Source organism: Barbus barbus, assembly GCF_936440315.1.
Source record: "Barbus barbus genome assembly, chromosome: 32".
Lineage (NCBI taxonomy): Eukaryota > Metazoa > Chordata > Actinopteri > Cypriniformes > Cyprinidae > Barbus > Barbus barbus.
Window position 1 is genome coordinate 24,335,381 of NC_136760.1, and position 20,320 is coordinate 24,355,700.

Below are 20,320 nucleotides of genomic sequence, written 5' to 3' on the forward strand. Positions count from 1 at the left end.
CCATGCTCTAATATATATGATCTCTTCAGCTGGTCTTTGCAGCATTAAAAAATCCAGCTTTTCTCCATTGGTTCGGTTTATGTGAGGTGATGGACTGATATGAATCGGAGGAGAGAGCTGGTAATGACGTTCCACTGAGTGCCTGGACATGGTCCACCCCGCCCCCAACTCCAACCTCACTTTTGCCTCTATCCTGGTGTTGATTTACTTATTATGAGCTCTTTCTCCTTCATTCCACTGTCATTGAACCCTGATTAGATCAAGCTCAGATCGCTTTGGACAGTTAGCATCGATGAGTCCATCTATCACGCGACGTCCATTAGCTGTGGATCGCTACCGCCATCTATTGCCTGCGGTTCTAACGCCCATGGCCCTCATCTCCTTGACCTCTTCCCTTTTGCTTTCTCACTTTCCACCTCTCTCGGACGTTGGCAGTGTATCTCTCTAACACCCCCACCCCCTACAATCTGTGGCAAGCCAAGTCAAACCGCAGCTCCAGGGGAGTAAAGCCTCTTCTTCTCGCTCTACCCTTCTTTTTTTCCCGCTGTCTTTCATTGGCGATGGCTGAGTGGCAGCCAATCATGGGCTCAATCCCACTGCCACAATCTCCCTGACACTCAAAAGGAGAAAAAGAGAGGGAGAAATACATGTGAAAGGAAAATAATACACAGGGAGACCAAAAAGGAGACATAATGCAGGTAAAAAGACAATCAAAAAGCATTTAAGACAAAGGAGCTAGAATAAAAGAGAGAGAGCAGTCAGACATCTCCCTCTCCCTCTCTCTCTCTCTCTTTCTCTCTCTTTCTCTTTCTCTCTTGCACAGTAAGCTTCAGGACAATATTCAGTCTTACAGAGAAAACTGAGAGGGAAGGTGACAAGCGTGGAGCTTATGCTAAGGAGATATAGAAGTGTGCCGAAAACACAGCAGAAAACAATGGAGTACAGACAACGAAGGTAAAACTCTCTCTCACTCTCTCTCTCGTTCGTCCCTCCCTCCCTCTCCAGCTCTGTTGCTCTTGTGCTCTCTCGGTCCCCCACTCTTGCTCAGACGGATGAGGAGAGTCCGGAAAGAGAGCAGTCATGTACGTAATTTTCTCTCTCGCTCTCTGAATCTAAAGGTTATCATTAAGACAGATGTGCCCTGCAGAGTGGTTGCCGTGGAGATCATTTTACACTGGAGGAACTATTTGATTAAAGAGTGGCTAAAACGGATTTAAAGAGAGGGATTCAACTGAGAAAGACGTGGCAAAAGCAAAAAGAGAGTGTGAGTAGACGGCTGATTAGTTTCTTTTGCAGGTGGTTCAGAAAATGCGTCTAGAACCTAAAGAGAGGGTTTGGATGCTTTTGTGAATGTTTCACCGGCATATTAATGCTCAAGGATCTACTGTGCGGGATTTATTGAGTTTTCAGTAAAGTGAGTTTATATTGTGGGGAATTGAGAGGGAATTCCTGGCTTGAAACTGTTCAAACTGTTTTCTTGTGTTGTTGAATTTTATCTCTAGACATCTGAAGTCTTGAGAAGTCAGATTTAGAGGCGCATCATTTCTTTTTTTTTTTTTTTTTTGAATAATTTTTTACATTTTGCAAATATGGAGGTAAAGTTTGTTGATTTAAGATCAATTGGAGAATTATTGTTAGTTATGATGATTTTATGATGGTTTGGCTACAACCATATAAGATTTTTCTATGTGCATATTAAATAAATATTATATATTTAGATGTCAAACAACGTGTTTAAAAACTTCATACGGGCTGGCAGAGCTGCTCTGCGGTAATTTTATTTGACAAACGCTATGTTATGAATCCCGCAATTATACAAATGCTTTTGCTTGATTCTGATAAGCAGATTATTGCCTTGACCTGTGTGTCATTTGGCAGCTATTTCACTGGCTGCCTTAGTTTGAAGATAAATTATGTACGTGTGTGCGCGCAAGAGAGAGAAAGAGACGTGCAGGAATATTTCATAAATATGTATTGTATTGGACACAGCAAGAGTCTACCCCACTGCTCAAGCCTAATCACTCACTCACTCTCGTTGTTTCTTTCACAGACACAGACACACACACATACACACACATGCATGCATGCACACATAAACACTAGTATATGCTGCTTCTAAATACAGCCGATCAACTGGATCTCAGTATTGGAAGTCATTAGTGAGTGGTCATTATTGTCCAACACAAATTAACCTCTAATGCACGTTGCATTTCTGCTTTCTAAATTAGCCACACTAATAGCATCTCTGTCAATGCAAAACGATTCACTTGGAAACACACACAAAAGCCTGTGAATAGAAGATCTGTCACTGGCAGCACACACATTTAGGAGAAGAATATCTAGGGAGACATTTACAGGCTTATGTAACTCTTCTTATCTGTTTTATATGGATTAGTCTTCTGGAAACAATCTATATGAAAGAATAAAATCACATGAAATCTCTATAGTTTCTTAAACTGAATGCAAAAAATAGACTATTAGTTTCTTCCTAATAGTCTCCCTTGGAAGAAATCTCAACAGTGTCTCAAACTTTGCTCAGATTTGCGAGATTCCAAGGTCAAATTTCAATATGAATATGAAATTCTAAGCCATTATATTCATGATAATTGTATAGCTCTATACTTTGCCTGGATGTCAAAGTTTATACATAAAACATAAAACTGACAATCTCCTGAGCTATGAAAGAGCTTTACATTCATTTACATTAAAAACATTAATTTGGGAATGATATATAAAAACATCAAAATACAGAAAAGTGTTTTGTTTTGTCCTGCAATGAGCATAAAACTTATATTAGCCTGAAAATGAAGGTAAACAGCCAATTAGAATCCAATTCCTAGATAATGTGCAAATCTATTAGCATGTATTTTCAGCATTTTAGGCTGAAGACACATGATATAGACAGGGAAACAGGGTGAGACACAGATAGAGAACTTCAGTGTTATCTGAGAGAGAGTTAGCTCCACCAAGTGGCTCAAAATTCAGTTCTAAGCAGCAAAGAAGCGCAGTCTTCACCATGGTTGATCTTCAATCATTTTAAACCCTCATGACTTCACTCTCACAAACAAACATTTAAAACCCCACAATCCTGATTCTACAAGCCCCAGCCTTACATTTAAAGTGAAGGAAGGGCTCTGCCATAGTAAATGTTACAATAAAAACTCCATGTCCATCTTTATCTGACCGCGGCAAAGGGTTTGATGCCCTGCGAGTAATCTGGACAGACCGCGAGGCTGCTTTGATTGTCAGAAATCAGACAGGCCTCGGGCAATATTTCAATCTTTCAGAGCGTATGCAGTCTATATATATTATTAAGCGATTTGTCCATCCTGTTTCCAGAAGTGAAGTTCTCCCGTCAAACTTATAATCTGAATGAAGTCTTCATCCTTTAACGCTTGAGATGTCAAGGTCACGAAAACAAGAAGCACTGAAAAAAAAACTTCCCCCAGCAGTAATAAGCACGACAAATGTACAGACACAAACCTCCGTATCCCACATATGGCTCCAGACATCCATCAGAACACAGTCAGGTGTGGACAGAAATAACCCAGTTTCCCTAAATGATCCGTGTCTGATATGGTCTTAGGGGGAATATACTGAGGAGAGAGAGAGGGGGGTGTTTGGAGGCAGATAGCATGAGTGAACGAAGCTATGTTGAACTCTGGCAGATGTATTCTCCAAAGACAACGCTGCCCCAGACTGCTTTTATAAACCTCGGGAGAAATATAGCACTACCTTGCAGACAGGACTACGGCAATTACATAGAAAGACTTTGGCGGGTCTGTGCTCGCGCTAGTGGTCTGATCCTGCAGACTTGGGCTGTATATCACTGTCAATCAAGTCTGCAAATTACAAAACTTGAACTTTGTCGCCCATTTGCAAAATACAGCTCACAAAATGTTTTCAGTGTCTCACACTGATCAACGGGGGTCAGCTGTGTGGAGTTTTTCGGAAGGACAATTCGCTGTCATTTCTGCCAATTAATTCATAATTATATAGCATTACCTAATTATGCCTAAACTAGCATGTCTACATACGCCCAAATTCACATATACACACTAATTAGACACTCTTAATAGGACAAGTGAGAAGATTCTTCCTCCTCGCTCGACTCCCTCTCGCTTCCTCCGTTCCTCCCCCTATAGTATCACGGATCCTCCCTTACTGCCGCACATAAACAAGTTTTTAATGCACTAATCAAAGTGAGATAATTAAGTGATAGTCCTAAACATCTGGCAAGATAGCTTGTCTTTGTTGTATGGTAACAGGCGAAATGATAATAAAAAAGATTCGCTGGCCTAATGCTTAATAGGCATGCTGTAGCAAAGATTAATATCCAGAATGCTATTAAACCTCAAGGACAGACTTGAATGATAATTAGAAAATGCAATCATGAGAATCGCCACACATAAATTGGTGCACACAATTTCGTTTTTTTCTTGCCAGAACGTTCTTGACATTGCAGTGGAAAGGCTAAGAGTGCATGATAACAGGATTTCAAAAAAATAAAAAATATCTCTGGGTTTCTAGCACCCTGTGAGTCCTGCAGTCATCATACAAACACACAGTCTCCTGTCTGGGCCTTTTCACAAGCTACATCCTCTCACCACTGTAGTGGTAACATCTTCCCGACTGAGCTGGATATATGCATTGCCTCTCTCTCCTTTATTATGTTGTGAAAATTTGCAAAAATCTTGTACAATGTGTGATTACATAACTCTACTCGCCATAATGAAAACAAAAGCACCCTGAGGAGAAGAACAATTCTTAAACAATGCACATGAACAATGGGAACCACAAATTGTTTGTGACTTCAGCGTATGCAGTAAATATACAGTATGCGTGGATAAGATTGTTTATGTCTTGAATCCCTTATCTCTCAGATTTTTGGCAATCTCATGTTGTAATCTCAACAACACTATAAACTATGCTTAGATTTCCTAGCATACCAAAATCTGCAATAAAAAGTGCCATCAAATTCTTCCAAAATCAAAGTATCTGAGATATGCTGTCCACATTTCTCAGCTTTATTCTCTTATAAAAAATAATAATAATAATAATAATTAAAAGAGAATGTGTACTGATGCATAACTCTCTTGAGAACTCCATTAAAACATCAGTGGAACATCAATTCTTAGACTTTTGGAAACTTTAATACATGAATATATAAATATGTCTCTTTCTTCACAGACTTTTCAAAATAAAAAAAAAATAAATTTAAAAATTCAAAGTCAAAATTATATATGCTGCTTTCTACATACATTTTATATTGTTATACTCTTATTGTACTGTATGTTAACAGTTGTGGCTATTTATTTCTTCTGCGGGATCCTAGGAGAACCATAAAAGACAAATAAATGATACTTGAATGAACTCTATAAGAATTCTATTAAATCTCCTGAGCTATAAAAAAGGAGCAACCTTAAACAGCATTTATTGATTGATTTTAGCAGATATATATATATATATATATATATATATATATATATATATATATATATAAACATATAAAATGATAACCTATAAAACATATTAAATGATATATAAATTATATATATATATAATAATAATAATAATTATATATATATATATATATATATATATATACATATATATATATATATATATAAACATATAAAATGATAACCATCTCAGATTTTATTTTCTTCTGAGAAAAAAGTCTGCATTAGGCTACACATTATCTGTGCTGCTATCCACATTAATTGTATAGCTCTACTCAGTGTGAGTAATTTGTGGCTATTTTTATTTTAGGAGAATCATCTAAAATAAAAATTGATAGTTAAATGACACATCACCGAGAACTCTATTAAATCCATCAGTACTATGAAAGAGCAAACTCTGAGAGGGCAGCACCTGCTTCATCAGGCTTTGAAAGAACATGCAATAAACATGCATGAATCAGAACAAATTTTTATTACTCTTTTGTACGCGCTCGCCCTTGAGCAAAGACCGCAGATGGAAAACGTGACATAGAAACCGTTAAATCAATCAAGTCTGTTGTGGACCATGACACTGACAGATGGATATTTATCTGGATCTGTCTGTCAAGGTCACGCCAGAGACTTGAGCAGGTTTTTCGATGCCAGCTGCTGATTACATGCCCCTGTATGATCAGTGCGACCCTCACTCTAAAATCAAATGTGGGCGGCACTTTCCACGCAGACCATCTCAGTTCGTGCCAATGCGTGATTCATACCGGATGTGAAAGACTCAGCTTGGTCTCGTGAAAATAAACATCATGATTAATTCATAAGGATCTTTTGAATGTCAAAGTTGTGCCCTACCAGCTAACCCTGGGCTGCACTGAAACATATGTCTGAATGGAAGATCGGGCCACAAAAGGCCTCCTCTGCTGGGGCTGACAAAATTCATTACTCGCATTAGCAAAGCCAGTGATTCCACAAATTACAGTAGTCTGCACACTTTCAAACGCTGCCTAGTGAATAATTCCTGACTTCATCCATATCTCATTAAGTAAATTATTTGATTCGTATTCACAAGACAGTGTTCATTTACATGCATAACTTCAGTCACATCAAATAGAACCAGAGCCCTAATTTGCTCTCAGACAAAGAAAGGAATCGCTTTGTTCGCCGAGATGGCCTTGCTGACACCGTTTGTGTTTTATTTCTTTCTTTCCCCCCCTTTCCCAAGCCTCCCCTTCTTTTCTTTTCTTTGATTCAGATCGTTAAACAAAAACGGCACAACATTATGAATCTGATCCTCGTTTGCTCACGAGACCCCTGGAGACATTTGCCGTAATGAATGCCTGTCAGGCTAACCTGGCTCCTTGGCCTTTTCCTGCAGACTCCTGGAAAATGGGCTTTCGTCAAATGAGGGAAGAAAAATTTATTAGGATTAACTTCCAAAAGCCAATAAATTATGCATACATCCTTAAAATTACCTATCAGAACTAGTCCTGGAGGAGAGATCGCTCCAGTGAGCCGCTGCCTTTGCTTCTTTTACACTAGTTTGTGTTATAGAAGTGGAAGTCCTCAGCATTTTGAGTTTGCTATCGATTTTTTGGCTATTGCCGCGTTTTGAGGGTAACCGCAAATCTATGCAGAGCAAGGAAATCAAATGTTTAGAGACGTTCGGGCTCATGAAGTTCATCAATTAGAGACCACCGAGAGACTGCTGTGTGCTAAAATTTGAGTCACTTAATCTTTTGCGATCAATCAATATTAACGATTCGTTTTCTAGTTAGAAAACACGTTTTTAGTCAGTTTACACAAATTTACAGAGTGCCGTTCTAGGCTGTGGCACTCGCCCCCGATGTAATTTAGCAAAGGCGTAGCTTTCTGCTGATATTGCGTTGAAATGGTTTCTTAATGATCTTTTTCTATCCATCACAGGCCCCAAGAAGACAGAATTTAGGAGAATTAAGGATAAGATGCCCCATTCTGCAGTATCTTCAACGCAGAGCTCTGTTTCTTAATTGATTCCTTATCAAGGACTCTCCAGGAGTGATCGGAAACAATGATAATCAATCAACTTACTTTCCTCCTGTTGTTCTGCTTGCTGGGCTGGAGCGGCGCACTGATCCGGCCGGTGCCTGGAATTAGCACGTCGGATCGGGATGGACAGACTCTACAACGCACTAAACGAGGATGGATGTGGAATAGTTTCTTTCTCTTAGAGGAGTGGACGGGATCTGGAAAGCAGTATGTTGGAAAGGTAAGGGCTGTTACTGTGTGTGTGTTTTTTCAGAATAACTGAGGAAGTGGAAATATTTTCAGAGTGAATCATGTGTAAGTGAAGATGATTTCTTTTTACCCCTTATGAAAAAGTACCATGGCATTCCAATGTAGGTTTGGATATTGATCCATGTTGGTAATACCATGGCATTCTTTCAAACACCTTAGACATTAATACGGTAATCTATCAAATAATACCATATAAACATATCATACCATGGTGTACCAACACAGTACTCTTTCTAAAGGCTATTTTACCATGTAGAGCAACATAAATGTGCATATAAAGAGTGCATTTCAAGATTTGTGCATGTTCCTTTTAGTGGGTCTTGGGTTCGATTCTCAGGGAATGCACAAGCTGATAAAATCTATACATTTAATGCAATGAATTTGAGAATTTGGTAGATGCATAAATCAAGTTCAAGTTCAAGTTCAAGTTCAAGTTGAGCTTTATTGTCATTCCGCTACATGTGGGGACATGCAGTGGAACGAAATGTCGTGTCTCGCAGGACCACGGTGCTACATAAATACAGACATACAACAATGAAGTAAGAAAAAACACTATAAACCTATACACTACTAACAGATTTAACTATAAGTATACTATATATAAGTATTTACCCTATACAAACTAAAAGAATAAAGGATAAAAAATACAACTATACGAATGCTTCACATAAATATTATCCTATACAAACTAAAAAATAGAAGACGAAAAAAACAAACTGTACATGTGCAAAGAGAGACATTTGAGTCAGCAGCTGGTTGGGGAACAGTGCAGGATGATTTGTAGTGCAAGAGCATGTAAACATAACATACATATATTGCTGAGTTTTTTGTGAGATTGTGCACACGCAGCAGTGTGTGTAAGTGTCCATAGTGCACCTAGTGTAGAGTGTGAGTGTCCATAGTGCACATAGTGTAAAGTGTAAGTGTCCATAGTGCACATAGTGTAAAGTGTGAGTGTCCATAGTGTAAAGTGTCCATAGTGCACATAGAGGAGAGTGTCCATAGTGTAAAGAAAAATAAGAATAAAATAAATAAAAAAATATATAAAAGTTCCATACAGTTTTTCTTTGGTGTGGTAAGGTTTGGGGTGGGGGGTGGTCCATGTTCAGGAGGTAGGGGTTTGCATGAGGTTTCAGAGGGGGGCGGGGTGGTTTGAGTTCAGGGCTCTCACAGCCTGGGGGAAAAAGCTGTTGAGCAGTCTGGCGGAGCGGGCTCTGATGCTCCGGTACCGTCTTCCTGATGGTAGGAGCTGGAAGAGACTGTGGGAGGGATGGGTGGAGTCCTTCACGATGCTGTTGGTTTTGCTGGAGCATCGTGTAAGGAAGATGTCCAGGATGGAGGGGAGAGGGGCACCGATGATCTTTGCAGCTGTGTTCACTGTCCGCTGGAGGGTCTTGCGGTCAGCAGCACTGCAGTTCCCGTACCAGACAGTGATGCAGCTGGTCAGCACACTCTCAATGGTGCCTCTGTAGAATGTGGTGAGGATAGGTGGAGGGAGACTTGCTCTTTTCAGCCGGCGGAGAAAGTGTAGGCGCTGTTGTGCCTTTTTGGAGAGTGACATGGTGTTGGTGGTCCAGGTGAGATCCTCTGTGATGTGCACCCCCAGGAATTTAGTGCTGCTGACTCTCTCCACAGTCGAGCTGTCGATGGTCAGTGGGGGGTGGTCAACGGAGTTTCTCCTGAAGTCCATCACAACCTCCTTTGTCTTCTCCACATTGAGGGACAGGTTGTTTGTGCCACACCATTCAGCCAGCTGTGCCACTTCCTCTCTGTAGTGCGTTTCATCGTTGTTGCTGATGAGACCTACCACTGTTGTGTCATCAGCAAACTTGATGATGTGGTTGGAGCTGAACTTGGCAGTGCAGTCGTGGGTCAGCAGTGTGAAGAGCAGCGGGCTGAGCACACAGCCTTGTGGGGCACCTGTGCTCAGTGTTGTAGTGCTCGAGGTGTTGTTGCCGACACGGACTGACTGAGGTCTTCCAGTTAGAAAGTCCAGGATCCAGTTACAGAGGGAATTGTTAAGGCCCAGCAGGTTTAGCTTATTTATGAGCTGTTGTGGGATTATTGTGTTGAATGCCGAGCTGAAGTCAATGAACAGCATTCTAACATAGGAGTCTTTATTTTCTAGGTGGGTAAGAGCCAGGTGGAGGGTGGAGGAAATTGCATCGTCCGTAGAGCGGTTTGGACGGTATGCAAACTGGAGCGGGTCAAGTGTGTTGGGGAGGCTGGTTTTGATGTTATGCATGACTAGCCTCTCAAAGCACTTCATCATGATTGGAGTCAGTGCTATGGGACGGTAGTCATTGAGACAGGACACAGGTGATTTCTTTGGTACCGGTATGATTGTTGTGGATTTGAAACACGTGGGGACGACTGCCTGACTCAGCGAGGTGTTGAAGATATCTGTTAGGACATCTGTCAGCTGTGCAGCACAGTCTCTCAGAACACGGCCAGGTATGTTGTCAGGACCCGCAGCCTTGCGTGGGTTAATCCTAGATAGGGTCTTCCTTACGTCGGCTGGGGACAGACAGAGCGCCCGGTCGTTGGGAGGTGTGGGCAGTTTTTGTGCAGGTGTGTCATTCTGCATTTCAAACCGTGAATAAAAGTGGTTGAGTGCATCGGGGAGGGATGTGTCCTCATCACAGGCCTGTGGCGGGGGCTTGTAGTCAGTGATGGTCTGAATGGCTTGCCACAGGCTCCGTGTGTCTCTGCTGTCTGTGAAGTGGTTGTTGATTTTTTGGGCATATGACCGTTTTGCTTTTTTGATGCCACAGGACAGATTGGCTCTTGCTGTTTTGAGGGCTGCTTTATCTCCTGATCTGAATGCTTCATCTCTGGTCTTTAGCAGCCCACGAACCTCTGCTGTCATCCATGGCTTCTGGTTTGCACGTGTGGTGATGGTTTTGGTGACTGTCACATCATCAGTGCACTTTTTGATGTAAGCGGTCACAGTTTCAGTGTACTCATTCAGGTCTGTGTGGTTGTTGTAGGTGGCTGCCTCTTTAAACATATTCCAGTCTGTGTCCTGGAAGCAGTCCTGCAGTGCTGAGGTGGCATTGTCTGGCCATACTGTGATCTGCTTTTCAACCGGTTTGGTGAGTTTGAGAAGTGGTCTATATGCTGGGATTAGCATAACAGTGATGTGGTCTGAGTACCCGAGGTGGGGGCGGGGTTCAGCCTTGTAAGAGTCCTTAACTGTTGTGTAAACAAAGTCCAGTGTGTTGTTTCCCCTTGTTGCAAAGTTCACATGTTGGTAGAACTTTGGCAAAACTGTCTTTAAGTTTGCGTGGTTGAAGTCACCGGCTATGATGAAAAAGCCGTCGGGGTTATTTGTTTGTTGTTCACTGATGGCGCTATACAGTTCACGAAGCGCGTCCTTAGCGTTTGCACACGGGGGGATGTAAACCGCAACGATAACAATGGCCGTGAACTCCCGCGGCAGATAGAACGGTCGACACTTCACAACCATAAACTCCACCAGCGATGAACAGTGTTTTGATAATACCGCAGCATTGTTACACCAGTCTTTGTTGATATAAACACATAAGCCACCTCCGCGTGTCTTACCAGACAGTGATGAATCTCTGTCCGCTCGGAAGTTGGAAAGCCCGTGCAGTTGAATGGCGGAGTCCGGGATGTTGTCGTTTAGCCATGTTTCGGTGAAAACAAACACGCAACAGTCCCTTGCCTCATGCTGTGTAGATCGACTGAGTTGAATTAAGTCCAGTTTGTTTTCCAGAGAGCGGACGTTTGAGAGCATGAGTGTTGGAAGAGCTGGTCTTGAGGGGTTAGCTCTTAGCCTAGCTCGTATACCTCCGCGCTTACCGCGTTTCCGTCCTCTCTCACACCGCTTGCGACGCTGCCTTGTGCGGGTAGCGTCAGTAGGCGAGGCCGCGGTCTCGAGGTCCGGCTCCAGCAGTAAACAGAGGCCTCGTAGCTTCTCAGTAGCCGCCGGCGAGAGTTGGTGTACGTAAGCGTTGCTGATATCCAAAAGACTTTGGCGATCATAGATGAATTCTGGGGTGATTTCCTTAAGAGTTAGAAATGGGAATCGAACCCATGGCCATGTGGTGGCTAGCATCATGCTATACCAGTGAGCTACTGTGCAGTATAATATGAGCAATTTCAGTCAGTCTGACCATTAACGCACAACACAAACAAGCACAAGGCTCAGTTATGAACATGAATCACGAACATCAAATGAACTCATACCTAACGGATAATGCTTTCAGTATGATAGCTAATGATGTATTAGAACAAAATCAATGCGAATGTAGGCTATTAGAATGAATCGATGTGTGGGATACAAAGTGACATAATAACCCTCTTTATATTAATGACCACATCCTGATGTTCCAAAACTGATATGCTTGTGTGGGTTTAATTCAAAGGCTTACATTATAACCGTGACCTGATAATAATAGCTGGTGTCCCGGCTTTCAACATGCACAACTGATGCATGTTTTTTTTATTTTAGATCAAGTCAGGACACAAACCAGTCGATAGTCAAACCTCTTTGTACCATTTGTTGAAAGGTGGACCTACCAGTGTAACACGATTCAGTTAAAATAAAAAAAAGCCAAAGTGCAACTCTTGTGGCGTCAGATCAGAGCGGAGTGCTCGTCAAGCTACCGCGTCAGACGGTAGAGACAGCAGCAGTTACATCCCCGGTGCATGGGAGGAGTGGGTCGGCCAATTTTACGTCAAAGATGTCTGTTTTCATCACCGCATTCATCTTCTACAAGTAAACATGTGATAGGTTCGGGCTGGAGAGAAGAGTGGTAGCACAGACAGATCATCATGTCGTCCTCTTATGGTGCAGGGTTGTTTTTGTGGGCAATAATGCAAGAAAAGAAACGTGCAACAGAAAGGCGAGCAAGCAAGAGTGGGTGAAGAGAAAACAATAAATCAATCAAAAACGAGAATGAGAATGAGATTCCGCCCTCATAGCGTTGCATTTTACGTGACAAGGCAACAAAACAGCGCTGACTGCGAAGAGTCCGTCGGTTGAGGAAGTGTCAGACTCAGCAGTGTCCTGGCCTCCTTCCCAGAGCGTTGATGCTTCTCTCTTTTCTCTAGCTCTTTCTCCTTCTATCTCTCCCTCTTTTTCTGGCTGCTGCGTTTCTCTGGCATGACAGCAATCACATGCTTTTGGCCCGCTTTTCATCTACCGTCCACTCTCATTCCCAATTAAAGTGCCAGAAAGACACAGGGCTCCCATAAATACTTTAGGAGGGCGAGGGAGAAAGAAACACCCACATGCTGTTCGGGGAGACCACTGTGGAGCGACTTGATCATCCATTCCATCCATTTCCCCCCATTTCTTACTAGTGTGAGTGTGTGGATGACGTGTGAGAAGTTGTGTAGCCCAATAGATGGGTACTTAGAGCCCCAGCGAGAAGCCATCAAAGCCATTGATGGTTCTCCTCATAAAGTTAATTCAACAACCTTTACGGAGCCTTGTGGGATACCATATTTATGCCTATCTGCGCAAGGCCTCCACTGGCCCCTGACAAAGACAAGCCCTAAAAGAGGATTTATTTTCCAGTGTGGAGCCAGAAATAATCCATAAAATGGGAAGAATCTTTCCAAAAATACAACAGTGCTCTCGACGCTTGCTTCATGGCTCTTTTTCTGTTTTCTATAGCTATTCACAATACACTTCTATATTGTACGACCAACAAGCTCCAGTTTCAAGTAGTTCAACAGTCAAACCACTTTTTAAAAGTAGCAGCACAACTAGATACAAATAAAAAGTATATTTTTTTTATAAGTAATATATTGTAATATCTGGCATAAACCAATGAGGAAAATATACATTTACAATAAATACCATCAATAAAACCAGAAAACATTAATTTATAATAATAAATTATAAACAATGTATACATGATAATGAAATGCCACATATTTTATTATATTTGTTATAATATTATTAAATGATTTATTTAAAATAAATTTACATAATACACATATATATATATATATACATATATATATATATATACATATATATACATATATATATATATATATATATATATATATATATATATATATATATATATATATATATATACTCACACATGCATGCACTAAACATATATTATTTCTTAATAGTAAGTATTATAATATTACATGCAAACTTATAAAATGACAAATAGTGATTATATGCAGCGAATAAAGGTATTTGTTATTTTGAATCAGTTCATTTTAAAATATTGTCTGAATAAACCGATTCACTAAAATGAATAAGATTAATAAGATAAGGTTCATATGAGAGACAATATTAGACCTCTATCACTTAATGTGGTAAAAATGTTAAATATATATATATATATATATATATATATATATATATATATATATATACAGAGGTGGGTAGAGTACCCAAAAACTGTACTTAAGTAAAAGTACCTGTAGAAATATTTACTCAAGTAAAAGTAAAATTAATAGTCTGAATAGTTACTTGAGTAAGAGTAAAAAAGTATCGGATAAAAAAACTACTCAAGTAGTTAGTTACTAGTTACTTTGGATCATATATGTACTGAATATAGTCTATTTTTATTTAGCTATATAGATTACATTTATGTAACGTGTATGTGTATACACACACACACACTGCCGTTCAAAAAAAAAAAATAAAAAATAAAAATATATATATATATATATATATATATATATATATATATTAATGTAATTTATTTCAGTGATGCAAATCAGAATTGTCATCAGCCTTTACCCCAGTCTTCAGAGTCACATAATCCTTCAGAAATCATGTTGATTTATTATCAGTGCTGCTCTTTTTAGCTTTCTATTCATCAAAGAATACTGAACAAAATGTCACAGGTTCCAAAAAATATTAAGCAGCAAAACTGTTTCCAACACTGGTAATAAATCGATATATTATAATGATTTCTGAAGGATCATATGACTCCGAAAACTGGAGTAACAGCTGATGAAAATTCTGATTTGCATCACTGAATTAAATTATATTTTAAAGTAAATTAATTATGTATTATCCTATAACCTCTGACACTGAAACCTCTGAAAACGCCTCACATGACTGCTCTGAACATAACGAAACAAATGCATATTGACGGATCTTCTGTTCTGCAAAATGTAAACAAATGTAGCCTATATTTTTGCAAGCATAAATATTGTAAAAATATGAATATTAATTGTGTCTAGAACAGGCGCGCGCCGCTGCGCAGAGCTAACGCGGGTTTCGCGGGTGTTCATTTCATACTCTGTGACAGCTTATTTAATGTATAAATTATACATTGTATTTAATGTAAGGTACATGTACAACAAACTGGTAATGTCATAGTGGTAACGTGGCCTATACCTGTGGAACAGTAGACAGCACACGCGATGTTCATCTAATAAAAGATCTTCATATAGCTCTAGCAAACAAGCCTTTGCAGATTTGCTTTCAACTGACTGTAAATCCAAAGCCACGTCTTCAGCGCTCTTGATGTTCTTAAACTCTCTGTTATCTGAGTGAGAACCGCTTCAGAGACTCAGCGCGTGCGGCAGGGAACTGAACGAATCATTCAAACTGATTCGCGAACCGATTCACTGGTTTGCCAACTGGTTTGATAAAGCCTTTAAACAGAATCCACTCAAAAGAATGAATCATTCGCGAATGGGCATCGTTCATTGCCCAGAGAAAAGTAGACGGCGCGTTTGGAATAAACCGAAGCATTTTTAACTTGTTTTGCATTAAGATACAGTAACGAGAGGAGAGTCGCCCACAGTAACGAAGTAAAAGTACCGTTTTTTCTCTAAAAATATACTTGAGTAACAGTAAAAGTACCCATTTTAAAATATACTCTAAAAGTATTAGTTACCCAAAAATGTACTCAAGTAAATGTAACGAAGTAAATGTAACTCGTTACTACCCACCTCTGTATATATATATATATATATATATATATATATATATATATATATATATATATATATATATGTATACACACACACACACACACACACTCTATATGAATAATTCAGTCACATCATCATCACTGCAACTGGGATGAATGTGAAATTGATAAATTCAATATTAGCACTCATGTTCTACAGAGAAAATACAGTATAATTTATAATTCAGTTAGCGTATGATATGTGAAAACAGCTTCTGCTTTGAATTAATATGAAGCCGCATCAGGCAGAAATGCAAAACAAACAGGATTAAAAAGGCAGTTTTCTAAATGCAATTTCATGATGACTCAAGCTTAAAACTATTGTGAATTCTTTCAGATTTTAACAGCACACACCATTATATTTATAAAAGAGAAAACTCCCAATCCAGAAAAATCTTACGGACATCCACTGGTCATTATGACCACTCAGGCGCCGTGGCCCTGTTGTGCAGAAAGACGCTCAGAAGTGCTGAAGCCCACCATGCATTTCACCGCTTTTGTGTCGTGAGTTTGATGTGGGGGCAGCGGCTCACATGGCGTGGCATCAGCGTTATTGATGTGAACAAAATCCTATTAACCTTCTCCAAGCCCCATAATGCATTGTGCAAATAAATCTGTTCATACTGTCCCGTTTTCCTCTTCTTGTGTCTACCTAACCCGTTTTATCCTCTTCATGTAAATACTCTGCACTTTAATAAAAAAGTAAATAAAAAAATGCCTTGAGCTTGATCATTTTTGCAAGTATTGATAATGAAAAGTAATAGAGTGATGGCACACATTTGAATTTTTTAATATTTAGCACAGGTTAATTTGGACTTGTCAGGATTATAAACTCATCTGAATGTGAAGAACCACTTCATGAAGCGATAGGGGGGAAACTCGTGCTAATCTGTGTAGCACTACGGCAAGTGTCAACTAATTATGTGATGTAATTCTAAATATTAGATGTTAACTGAGATAACATATGTATAGCAGGGGCATCACTACATTTAGGCTGAAGATCTTTTCTGAATAGAATGTTTTGCAAGTTTAAAAGGTAACTTTTTAATAAGCTATGTATGGCCCATTAACAGAAAATCTACAATACAAGTTACACATGTATGTCAATTTAAACGACAATTATACCTAAAATTCATTAAATTTGTCAAAAATCACTGTAATCACTGAGGTTGTATCCCAACAAGTAGATGTGTGTAGATACTTCTTTGAGTAGATACTTCTTGAATAAGTACATACTTTGCAACAATAAATATTATGTTCCATATCATTTGAATGTGTGTAGTAATAATGTAATATGGACGAACTACACTGCCATTCACAAATTGTATCCTGTGGCCTCATGGAATAGTCCATTGGATGGATATACACACACACACACACACACACACAGACACACACACACATAAACACATACACACACACACATGCATATTTGTTAATTAGACTTTAACTAAAATATTGTGACTGTATTAATATCCACATATCATTAGTTCATAGTTTTTATATGACTACTACCACTAATAATAAATATAATTATTATTATATACACTTAACATATTTCATGTTTCTATTGCAATAATACTTGTACTGTGATAAATACTTATTGTAAATGTAATTTATGTTTAATTAAAATTATTATTAATATATTATTTATATATAAATTATATACTACTACTACTACTACTACTACTACTACTAATAATAATAATAATATTATAGGTATTAATAGTATTAAAACCTCAATGGCTGCATTAATAGTCAGATTAAACAATGGAATATTGAAAATCTGTTTTCTGTTATTTATGCATTAATGGATTTCCAGTATGATGGAAATGCACTAATGGGCAAACTCATTCTCGTTATATATCAGGCAATGGTCCTGATGCATATTATACCTCAAATTAAGTACTCGTAATACTTATTAACCACGAAAAGAGGAAGAAAATAAAACCCAAACCATATAGTTGTCTAATAAAACTCAAACACAGCGTACAGAAATCTGCATAGAAGCACACTGAACGAGTTGGATAAAACCTGATAAAGATCTTGTGGATGTTTTTTTTTTTCTTTAACTCTCTGTCACAGCAAAGTCAGGCCTCACAGGAACCTCAAGCTATCTAAGTAGTTGCAGCGCGTGTCCTTATCCACTCAAATGAACCAGCGGAGTCCACAGCCAGCAGAGGAGATTAGAAGAGAGAGAGCTTTGCTGAGTTTGGGTTCATGCTCTTTTCAACTCCTCAGAGAGTCGGCATGCGATGAAATCTGTAGTAAACCTTCGTGAGTGACAGAAAAAAAGTGTAAAAACTACAGTGCGATCCGCATGGCCTTATGATTAACATCGAACAGCGGAACCACAAAAGGGACGACCGAGGTGAGGCGAGCCAGCGAGAGGAAGATTGCGCCGCAGTTGAGTTAGTCAACTCGAATGCTACTCTGAGCGAGCTCAAGATACACAAAAAGAAAGAAAGGGTGGGGGGAAAATACATAATTATTCTGTATCCGTTCTGGGCCCGGGCTCTCATTTTCACAATCTCCTCTCTGCAGTACTAAGCAAGTGTTCACCGCCGACCTGACAAGAATTGTCAATGATTTCTCCCGTGCTCAGCTAACAATCCCTCTGTGTGTGTGCAAGGGATTTAATTCCTAAAGCTGCTCCGACTCAAAGGCTAATTTTGTGCTACGCGAATTAGCAAAGGCAAATTAAAGCAAGGCCGGGATAAATCCGCATTGCCTTTACTTCATATTCAACTGTCAGCTCATTATAATCAAGAACATCCTTCAAAAATAATGGAAAAGGCACACTTTTGCTTGGAATACTGGCACGCTTCGTGTATTTCTCCACGTTGCCTCTTTGGGGACACGCTTGGATTTTTGACTGCCAGAGATTATTTAGGCAACCTCACGCCGGAGACATATTCTTGCCAATAAACAAAGGATATCTGTTCAGGATTGCCGGTGCCACAGAGAGCGCGGCGTTGTGCCAAAAAGTGCTCCCAGAGCAAAGGAGCAAGCGATCAGTATTCACTGCCATGCGGCACTCTCCCTGTAGTGCATTTGAAATGAACAGAGGGATTGTGGTTAGGGTTGAATCAGGATCTATGAGGCCGAATCAAATTGCTTATATTTTTCATGAGTCACTGCGAAAGGCCACCACATGGCCGACAGACTCCTTATTCTGAAATGTCTTTTAATTCTTCCCCAGAGTCCCAGAGGTGCTTTGGCTTTCTCTTTTTTTTAGTTGTTTTTTTTGGAGCTGGCAGTAATTAGGACACCCCGAGTCTTCCAGTGAGCAGCCAAATGGAAAACATTGGCTAGACTGTGGAAACGAAACATCTGGTGTATTGTGATATAGACCTGTTGGAAAATAAATAAATAAATGGGGTTTACAATTAATTAGGCGAGTTACTAAGGTGCCTGTAGCTATAGCAGTTGTACATGTGCCGTGTGTTCGCGATACGCGATGATTTTTGCCTGAAATGGCGTAAACAACCAATGGAGCAAATGTAAACTTGTACTTTTAGAAGAAACAAAATGTTCAGGTGAAGCACCATGTTAATAAAAAAAAAAAATGATTGTTTTCCAGTACAAATATCTAAATATTCTTAAATCAAGCTACATTCTTGTAGGCCTATTTGAGAAGCAAAATCATATAAGTTGTTTTCTGAAAAAAAAAAAATAAATAAATAAATAAGTGAAGTTTTGCTTAAAATATGCCAAATATCTGAAATTGAGGTAGGAAAAATAATAAAAAAAAAATGTATGAATTAAGTTTATTTTTCTTATTTTTCCCCATTTAAAGATTTTTTTCCCCTTTCTCTTGTTTTAAACATTAAAAACACTGTTTATGACACAGAATTAAAATAAATAATGAATAAATAAATACAAATGTATTAATAAAGAAATAAAGTTAAAAAAGGGTAATATCTGATTTTTATCTCACAATTTGGACCCCCACAGAGTTGCAAGTTTATAACTACTAATTTTGTTTGTATCTTGCAATTATGTAGTAAGAATTGCAAAATAAAGCATAAACTAGTAATTCTGACTGTTTCGTAATTCCAGATTTACATCTCGCAATTCTTTTTTTTTGTTTTTTTGTTTCAGCCACAGAATAAAAAAGTTGATAAAAAAAGTTAATTGCAACTTTTGTCTCAAAATTATGACATTTCTCGAAAGTTATAAATTCACAAATCTGACTATTTCTGACTAATTTTCATCTTAAGTAATTTTGCTTCTAAAGCAATTGTTTAAAAAAGGTCCATTTAACATTTTACAGGTTCGCCTGATTTGTTTGCTCTTTCCAAGCAACAATGCACAGCCCTAGTGGCACCTTTAGTATTTTGAGTTTTCAAATGCTTTATAATTAGAGCGAAGCATTTTGTGTTAATGACTTAAAAAGCACTGAAACTAATTTACTGCTTCTAAACATGTCAGTGTTTCCGGCTCTCCATTCTCTGTGCAATGTTTTTAGCGAACAGTTCCTGGTATCTGACTACTGAAATAATATGCAATGGCTAAAGACTCACCCGCAGCACTTTATAGAACAAGACAGGCTGTTATGAGACGCATTACGCCTTCGCTAAAGCAGGGCCAAAAACATCTTTCACACATCGCCTTCATTCCTGCAGGGAATTTCAGGCTCGACCAGAGTCCACCTCAAATTAA

At 39.0% G+C, this 20,320-nt stretch overlaps 1 protein-coding gene across 1 annotated transcript in view; it reads left to right on the forward strand.

Annotated features, from left to right (window-relative positions):
* Positions 1 to 1,047: 1,047 nt before the first annotated feature.
* cdh10b (cadherin 10, type 2b (T2-cadherin)) overlaps positions 1,048 to 20,320 on the forward strand; it is a gene marked incomplete at its 3' end in the record, with an annotated part of 63,092 nt that continues 43,819 nt past the window's right edge. The window contains exons 1-2 of the mRNA XM_079388904.1: positions 1,048 to 1,264; positions 7,377 to 7,698. Of these exons, the coding sequence (XP_079245030.1) occupies positions 7,501 to 7,698 (198 nt within the window). The 5' untranslated portion in view covers positions 1,048 to 1,264; positions 7,377 to 7,500. The remainder of the gene's footprint in view (positions 1,265 to 7,376; positions 7,699 to 20,320) is intronic.